This window comes from Trichomycterus rosablanca, chromosome 5, assembly GCF_030014385.1.
Source record: "Trichomycterus rosablanca isolate fTriRos1 chromosome 5, fTriRos1.hap1, whole genome shotgun sequence".
Taxonomy (NCBI): Eukaryota; Metazoa; Chordata; class Actinopteri; order Siluriformes; family Trichomycteridae; genus Trichomycterus; species Trichomycterus rosablanca.
In genome coordinates, this window is record NC_085992.1 from 10216916 (window position 1) to 10226593 (window position 9678).

The 9678-nt window shown below is 38.7% G+C and overlaps 1 protein-coding gene across 1 annotated transcript; it reads right to left on the bottom strand.

The window, feature by feature from the left end:
• Positions 1–42: 42 nt before the first annotated feature.
• Positions 43–9449, bottom strand: npas4l (neuronal PAS domain protein 4 like). Its single transcript, XM_062995409.1, has 9 exons — positions 8788–9449; positions 2988–3151; positions 2638–2798; positions 2387–2512; positions 2044–2186; positions 1838–1947; positions 1597–1717; positions 234–1237; positions 43–71 (listed from the first exon to the last, which is right to left on the bottom strand). The coding sequence occupies exons 1-9, from the start codon at positions 8802–8804 to the stop codon at positions 43–45; spliced, it is 1875 nt and encodes a 624-aa protein (XP_062851479.1). The 5' UTR covers positions 8805–9449.
• Positions 9450–9678: the final 229 nt, after the last annotated feature.

A 9678-nucleotide genomic window follows, 5' to 3' on the forward strand; every position in this document is an offset into this window, starting at 1 on the left:
GTAGCAATCAAGGAGGCTGAAGTTAAAACTCACATTTTATCTTCAATACATTGATTGGTCAGTGAATCCATCTGAAACATAGAAAACATACAGATCATATTACCACATGTCATAATTTACCTGAATTGAAAACTGTTGAACTCTAAGTACATTCACTGGGCTTTTTTCAATATTCATAGTCAAAAAATGTGTGCGTGTGTGTGTGTGTGTGTCTGTGTGTGTGTGTGTGTTACCTTGCAGGTAGTGTGGATGTAGATTAAAGGCAGGCTGAGTCTGATGTTCCTCTGAAGAACACATCTCAAAATCCAGCAGGGAGTCCAAAGCCTGAACCTCAGACGAAGACTGGGAAACCTGCAAAACACTGTTAATCACTTGCTCGTCCAGTAGGAATGCCTCTGTATCATGTGACTGACAGATCAAGGTGTGTCCCGGGTGATGAGCAGAGCTTTTAGTGCAGTATGAACTGAAGCTGTTTGCAAGTGAGGAGATCTGCCTTGCAAGGACGCTAATTACTTCTTTTTCCCTCTCACTGTAGCCCTGTATGGGCGCAGGGGGCACTGTCAAAACGTCTGATAACCCATAATGCACCGCGTCGCTTCCTGTTGGAGACATGGTAATGTCCTGATGAAAAAGGCAGTCAGATGAGCTAACAGGAAGTTCAGCATGGATGTCAGGGACATGGGGTGAGTGGGAGTGGTCACTCAGGTAATAATACGAAGAAGGGGACATAAGGGTGGAATCCGGAGAAAAAGAAGCTGGGTGTGGCGAGTGATAAGTAGAACCTGATGACAGAGGTGCTGAGTTTGATGACTGATAGGCAAAGTCTGATGATAGTGAAGCAGGATCTAATGTTGGTGATGTTGGATGAGAAGAGTCTGATGTTGGTGATGTTGGATGAGCAGAGTCTGGGCTGAATGTGTGATAGGTAAAGGACTGAGGTGTGCAGAATGATGAAGAATGGGGCAGGATGTGCAAGGCGTTGACATCCTGTGTTGTAGGAGAAAGAGAGAAAGTGGGGCTGTATGGTGGACAAGAAGCGTATAATGTGTTAGTTCCTCTTTCCTCATGAGTAGTGCCCCCTATTGGTGGGTTTGGGAAGTTGCAGGTACGGTAGAGTACAGCTGAAGATGGTGGTGGTGTTGGTGGTAATGATTGTGACAACGGCGGCGATGATGATGATGATGGTGAAATCGTGGAACTGCAGAGTTTCTCTCTCAGATACTCTGCCTCCACGTTGCTACAAAATAAAAACAATACATAGTTTTTCTTTAGTTAATTATTTATTTGATTTAGTTAGATAAGAAATTATAATAAAACATTTTATAATAAGTATGTACTGCATGGGTGCATTTTTTTTCTGACCAAATGCAAAATTAAGTTCCATCATTATTCAGTGTTTCAGCACCAAACAATCTATTCTCAACTCACCTGTACTGTTAGAATTACAGATGATTTGATGTGATGTTAATGGTATGAATTAAATACCTAATGATCGTTGGTGCAGATGATGTTGGATGAGTTAGAACGTGATCTTGGGGTGATGGTGGGTGAGCTATAGAGTGATTTGGGGTGATTGTGGGGTAAGTAATAAATTACCTGATGATGTAGTTGGTGCAGACGATGGTGTGAGCTTCTTTGAAGGCGATGATATAATTCCAAACCCAGTTCATCTGTTTATTCTGCAGACGCACCACCATCTCTACCCTATTACCATGTACTTTAGACAAACACACACAAATCAATTAATTAAAATACTGTCTGTATAAATTAATGAAGTAAACAATGTTTACAACCATGATAATCATTGTGATAGTGTGAATGTGTTTATTAGACTCACTAAGTTGTGTGTGTGCTCTGACACTGTGCATCAGGTCGTCGGGATGGATAATGCTGTACCAAGATCGACCAATCAGCTCCTCTGCATTATAACCAAGCTGTAACACCACACTGCAGATACCAAACATATAAATCATTCATCATATCCATCACATTTCATCATGTCTGTAGTGTTGTGTGTGTGTGATTTTATGTGTGTATAATTACCTGTCTTCTGTGTTTGTGTATCTCATATCCAGAGTGTGTGTAGTGATGAAGCTGGTACTCTGGCTCGGTGTGGGTGAACACAGGGCGATGATGAGTTGGTTCTGAGGGTCGAACATGCGGAGGGTGACCAACAGAGGGAGCCACTGTTTATTACACCTGAACATACACACACTGCTAACACCTGGCAGACACACACACACACACACGTGAGGTGATTAGAAATCCAATATGAACAATATTCTTTTATTTATTTATCTGTAGTAAATACAACATGCTGTCAATATTCTTATAAAGGGGGCCAGTGCATCAACAAACTATTTGTAATGTACATTCAGTGTGTGACTGTGTAATGTGTGTAGAGGTGTGTGGTACCTGTATTAATGGTGTTGTTCTGTAGGCTGGTCCTGACATTTTCATGATCATCATTATGGATCATGCTGTAGAAGGTGTCTCCTTGCAGAATGTCTACCTAAAAACATTAAGTAATTAAGTAATGTTAGAAATGCTAAATATAATTACAGGTAGAACTACGTATTAAATTACTATTGGAAAATTATTGTTTATAATGCTAAAATACAAGACATCAGTTCTCACCATTGAGAGGCCGAGATACTGAGAGACATTCTCAGAAACGTAGACTAATTTTCCTTCACTGGTCATGGCTACGATAAATCCATTTAGAATCTTCAGCAGATCTTCACTGAGTGGAACCGGATCAGCACCACTGGCATAATCAGCATCATTCAGGCCACCAGCTTTATACAAGGAAATACACAAACTAATATAAATAAATCTAAATATATAACATATCAGCTTAAATACACAAGCACAGCTAAACTGGTTGATCATCACTATGTGCAGAGAATCAATGTTTTCCAAAGAAATTATCAGATTTTAAAATAATAATAATTTTCTATTATTCAAAATGATGTGAAGGTTCTTACTGTGGAGGAGAGCAGATTTTCGAATGAAGGTGCAGATGATGGACATGGCATGCAGGTAGGACAGACGTTCACGTTCCTCTGATCGGATAGGCAACAGCGCCCTCAGCTTCTGTATTTCACTGTTTATTAGATCTCGTCGAGCCTTTGATGCACTTTTAGTGGACCTGTGAAGCCAGCATCAGATTAAGATACATAAATACCCAAAATCTACATTTATTACTTCATTCAGATGAGCATGTATAAAATTTATTTATTTTCTAGTCTGTTCTGATTTTTAATGACAGAAAATTATGAGTGTATCCAATTCACCAGCTTTAAATGTGTACAGAAACATCTAACAGTGTTCCATACAGTGCTGTATTATAAACCATTTTCATGTTTCACCATTGTTTTGTCCTGGTCAAGGTCGCGGTGGGTCCAGTTCCCATTGAATCACTGGGCACAGTGCAGTAACACACTGGACGTCCCGTCCAATCCAATCCATCACTGAGCCAATCATGTCTTTGTTGATACCCGACCGGCCAAAAGGTGCATTATATTTTACTTATTTAAATACATGAATACAACTGCAAACCGTCTAACTTATTTTTACTAAATAAAAACAAATGATATGTTTTTTTTACTTACCGAAACCTGCGGCTCATCCTGCCAGGACGATGCAAGAGTGGAGAGGATGCTGAAGATTGTAAAGGTGATGATGAAGGTGAGCAGGGTAAAAAATAGGATGACGAATCTCCTCCGAGAGTCATTTTACCTGATCCACTTCTGCTCACGTGAACACAATCCTTAAAAATCATAAATCTAATTCAAACAATTACAAATTCATGAATTACACCTACTGTAGTCCAGCAGTGTGAGTGTATGTGCGCATATGTGTGCTCTACCCTAGTGGGTGTGTGTTTGAAGTCTGTGTGTTTAGTGGTGCTTTTAAAGTCCCCGGACTAACTAAACCACGCCTTCTGTAGAAGACACGCCCCTAATGTCGTAATAAGGTGTGTCTATTTTTAGTTGCAGGAGGCTGCAGGGGGCGGGGATAAATCCATAAGACTTTAGATGTGGGCGTGGCTTCACGACAGATAAATGGCCAGATAAGAACTCATATATTTGCATACAGCTTCTTATTATAACATACAATATTAAACGATATTATATATAAATAATATATAGTATAATAAATACTATAATCAACCATTTGATCACTAAACATAATTTAATTAAATACATTGAAACAAAATGTATTTTTAAAAACTTAACTGTACTGTAATTGGGTTCAATAATACACAATTGTATACAATAACCCCCCCCCCCCCACACACACACACACACACACACACCCACGTACAATTATTATTATCTATGGTAAACATGAGTGAAAAGGGCTATAGAAAAATTACCTTTTGGTTAATCTTAACACTGACAAAAAATAAATAAATCACATTTTAATAAAAAAAAATTACACTAATATTAAGAAAATAAAAATAATGGTAATTATATTTAACAAAACCACATGTGCAATTATTGGTGCCCCTGCATTTAATTTGTACAACCACTGTTAATAAAACAACACATAACCTTCTTTTTGTATTCTTTTCACTTACATCAGTTTGGAGAACAGGGAATTTGGGATTATTCCTCTTTACAGAATCTTTCCAGAACATACAGGGTCCCAGTTCCTCCTTCCCTCCTTTAGCTCACAAACCAGGTTTTCTATGGGGTTTAGATCGGGGAAATGAGGTGGCTATAGTAAAAGCTTGATTTTGTGTTCATTTTTGTGTTGATATGGACATGTGTTTTGAACGTTGGTCCTACTGGACGATCCAACTCATTTTTAGTTTCTTGGCAGAGAAAGATGTTAAAATGTCCTGGCATTTCATGTAGTCCATGATGTCATGTACTTCGAATAAGGCTTCCACAACATTACAGACCCTCCACTAAACATAGTGTCTTTGTCAAACCCACCTTGAGTGTTTGCTGCAATAAGCACAATTTTTGTTTAATCTGACCACAGAACATGGTTCCAGTCAGCATTTAGTAAATGTGTAGTGTTTTGTGGTTAGATGACAGGAAAGGCTTTTTGCCCTCATTCGGGCAAGTTTGTCATACTTCCAGTTAATTGGATTTTTTTAATTATTCACCCTAAATGTAGAAATTGGCCTTTCCTACCTGTATTCAAAACAATACAACAATAGCATGTACAGCAGATGTCTTTAGAATAATAGCAATAACTGTTTTAATAGTGAGAACATTTTACTGGTTCTCACAAAAGTGCTTTCATATAGAAACTGCATGTTACTGAGGTTTAGGTTTGGATTTGTACAGTCTGTTAACTATAGTAATGTGAGGAATAACCGCTTAAATACAGTCACACTGTTTGTGTGTGTGTGTGTGTGTGTGTGTGTGTTTATTTAAACTGTTGATGCATTTCAAGTGGAGAATCTGAAGCAACTGTGTGTGTGTGTGTCTGTGTGTTATCAGGCAAGTGTGGACACCTATCAGTGATTAAGTCCTGTAAACACAGATTATTATCACAACACAGCTACTGTAACACACACTAGAATATGTACCAATTTTAAAAACATCTGTCCTCATCACTTGGAGTTTAAATGAAACACATCTTACTGAACTTATTGAGACTAGATGGCTTTTGTGCTGCAACAGCTTTATTTAAATCACACTAAAGATTTTCTACGGAATTTAAATCTGGAGACTAAGAAGGCAACTCTGTGCCTGGGATCAATGTTTAGCTGAAAAGTCCACTTATCACCAAGATTCTATTTCACCACATAACACATAACAGTCCTCACCAAAATCCTTCGTATTTCTGTGAATCCATGATGCCAGTCACACAGTCAAGATTGCCAGTTCCTGCAGTAGAATAAAATCCCCTCATCAATAAATTACCTCTATGCTTAAGCATGGGGTTCGTCTTCTTTGGGTCATAAGCATCTCCTTTATTGCATCAGACAAGAAAGCTCTGCTGAACCATAAGACCAATCGATTCCATTTTTTTTTACTCCTTAGAACTGTACCCCTATCCAAATCCTTCTGGTGCATTCCCAGTTCCTGTGTTTCTTGGTCAAAAGTGGCGGGAGCATCATGGAGCCGGTTGTGAAACCCTTAATTGTTGTGACCTTCTTATGGTTACAACTGACACGTTTGTCCCAGTCTTCATTACATCATCCTGTAAGTCCCTTGCAGCAATGCAGGGGTTTTTCTTCATCATCCATAGGTCAAACAGGTTTGCTGCTACATGATCATTTTGGAACTTGACATGACAATACTCCTTATAGTGTCTGGAGAAGTGTTTAAGGTCTTGGAAATCTTCTTCTACCGATTGCCCTTAGGGTTCATAGGGTAAATAATCTCCACTCTCAGTTTTTATAAGAACTTTTAGGTTTTCAGCATGTTTGCAACACACCTTGAACACCTGAATCTCTGGGTGGTGTTTAAATAACACATCACAGCTAAAGCAAATTAAGGGTTGCTATTAAGTTTCCAATGGTTTAATAATGTTGTAACCCAACTTTAGGTCATACAGACAAGCAGCAGGTTTTAAGATCAGCAATATTATATGTGTATGTGGCAGCATTAACAAAATATCTTTCCCCTTATCCCCTTAGTAAATTTTCCCCTTATCACCAGGAATAAAATGATATGCTTTTGGAGCCACAGTAGCTTTTTTTATTGGTACGTACCAGACACCAAAGCCTTCATGTCCATGGTGGTTCATGGCTTGTCCATACTCAGACCACTGTGAGTGCCCCTTGCTGTTTCAAGATACTTCAACCCAGTCGTCTGGCTATAACGATTTGGCTCTTATCAAAGTCCCTCAGGACTTTATGCTGATCAGACCTGCTGCTTTCAACATATGAACTACGAGGAATTACCATCAGCTCATCATTTAATAGATCACTCATCCTCACCTGCACCAGTGGTACTGAATATACACTGACATGCACATTTCTACGGTGTACTAAGTTAAAGTTATGTTTTTTTATAGTCATGACATAAATGAAAGAAATCCCAAATGAAATAAGATTCCAAATTAACTTCAGTAAATCAGGACACCTTCTGACATGCCCTGCTGTTATAGACAGCACATTATCTGATCTGTATTGCTGTCTAGTCTATGCATTTCTCAAAATTCACAAGATTCATTAGCGCTTCTACATGAAGTGTGTGTGCATGCTAGTGTATAAGTGTGTATGTCTTAGTGTGTGTTTCCTGTGTCTCCTGAGGGACTTGGACGTCTCTTGGTAGTCGCCGGCTCATACGGAGCGTCTGCAGCCAGCACTTATCCAGATAACACACACACACACACACACACACACACACACACACACACACACACACACATATACAGACACACACAGAGTCAGTGGTTTATAGTGGTGCAGCACTGACAGACTGATTACACAGAGAGGAAACAAACTTATAGATAAATATGATTTATTACTGCAGATACACACGCTGAACTTATCCAAGCCCTGGATGGTTTGTGGTGGAAATCCATTTCAGGTTGTACTTTAGTCTCTAAGAACATAAAATATGCTTCACTTTTTCCCCCCAATTTAACTGACAAAAGCAGAAAGATTTCCAATGTTTTCACTGATCAACTTTTTATCAATTCATGCTTGACTGCAGGCAGACCAGTTCAGCACACACACTCTTTGTCTACGAAGCCTCTGTTGTGGCTTGTGCAAAATTAGGACTGGCATTGTGTTGCTCAAATAAGCATGGTCCCCCTGATGGCAGCATGTTTCTCTCTTAAATCCCAATATACATCTCAGCATCAGTGTTACCTTTACACAAATGCAAGTCACCCAAGCCGTGGGCACTGATGCACCCCACACCATAACAGAAGTTGGCTTTCGCACATTTTATTGATAACAGTCTGGATGGTCCTTTTCATTTTTGGCACAGAAGCTAAAACATGGATTATGGCATGTTGTTTCTTTTATTTCATCTGAGATTGTGCCTTGTCATCTTAAAGTTAATTCTGCATAGAATTAATGTTTGGCTTTCTGTTTTTGTAAGCAACTTTCAGGTTGCATTTCTTGATGCAGTGGTGGACTGTGTTAAGTGACGACAGTTTTGTGGCTGTATTAATTACAGTAGCATGACGGTTTCTCATGCAATGCAGTCTGAGAACTCATTCAACTCACAATCAACAGTGGTTTTTGGCCTTGCCCTACACAGATTGTCTCTATTAACTGAATCTTTCCCCATGCAGTATTATATATAACAGATGGTAAAAGACCTAAATTATTTGCAATTCTGCATTGAGACCTTTGGCCGATCCTCTTTTTAAACCCAATCATGACTGAGTCACCTGTTACGCATTTCACCTGCTTATTGTGAAAAATAAATATTTTATTAACTGTTCTCTTGTTTTATCCCTGTCCCAACATTTGTTGTTACAGGCAACCAGTTCAAAATGTGTTTATATTTACAAAATACATTGAAGTTGAACAGTAAAAACACTGGAAATCTTTTCTTTTTACTTAAATCAAGTTAAATAAAGTTACCAAATCACAGATTATAAATTTTTTGCATTTTACATGTCCCAACTTTTACGAAAACAGGGTTTGTATTTTCTTTGTAACTCCAAGTGTCCAGATTCTGCCCATTTTGAAACTGTTAATTAACATGTTAATTCTGAGCATCTTCATTTTTTTTTATACATGCTGTTAATTATAAATAAGCTAAAAGAGTTACCTGTATTTTCTTTCTAGTATTCTGTTCACCACCTGTGTTTTATATTTCCTGGTAAATTTTGGCAGTGCACAAGCTGGGAGACCTGCATGTGACCATCATGATCGTTTCTGTTATGTTGATCAACAATGGTCTTGTTTTGTTCTTGTTTTTTTTACTGGTGCATGGACCCCATATTCAATATTTGTGGTTATTACGATTTTTATTCATAGTTTTTCCCCCTGGCTTTATCCTGGTCATGGTTGTGGTGGTTTTCCTGGAATTACTGGGCACAATGCAGTAACACCCTGACAGGACGGCAATCCATTGTGGGGCCTCAGCTACCACCAACCCCTCCCTCACAAACTTAGCCAATCACATCTGTATGTAGATGCCCATCCAGCCAGTAGCACTGTTGATTCGAACCCGGGATTCCACTGGTAGTGGGCTAGCATAATTTACCAAGCTTATTATGATCATTATTAATTATTATAGTAATTGTTACTGTGGTGCTGTTAGAAGTTAAAATGCTGAAGTGGGAAATGAATAAATCATCTTCTTTCAACATTAGCAAGTCAAAACAAGCTTCACTTGCCCTGAACATCTCATTACCAAGCTGAGGGTTTCTCCCAGGAGATGCAGAGAGCTATAATGGATATGGGTGAGTGAGAGAGTGAGTGAGTGAATGAGTGATGCATAGTGCTGAAGTTTAAGGTTGCAGAAAAATCAGCTCAACAGGTGGAGTTTGTCACAATCATACACATGCACATACACACTTACACGTGTGTTAGTTTTGTTAATAAACTGAGCAGCTTTTGGTTGTTTTACAGAAACATAGTGCGTAAGAACTGTGGACTGCTTTAAATTACAAGAGAGAAGCCACAGTGGGACTTTGAATATGCCTGGTTGAAACAAACATCAGTGCAGGACTGCACAGAAAAAAACATTTACTTATTAACACACTACAAACACATTTTCAAATGTACACTGATTACAC

Excerpts from the sequence above, each read along its gene's own strand:
- npas4l (XM_062995409.1), bottom strand. Across the intron at positions 2,799-2,987 it reads AAAATCTGCTCTCCTCCACA|CTGGTGGCCTGAATGATGCT; the intron begins GTAAGAACCTTC and ends CCTTGTATAAAG. Across the intron at positions 1,948-2,043 it reads TACACAAACACAGAAGACAG|TGTGGTGTTACAGCTTGGTT; the intron begins GTAATTATACAC and ends TGGTATCTGCAG.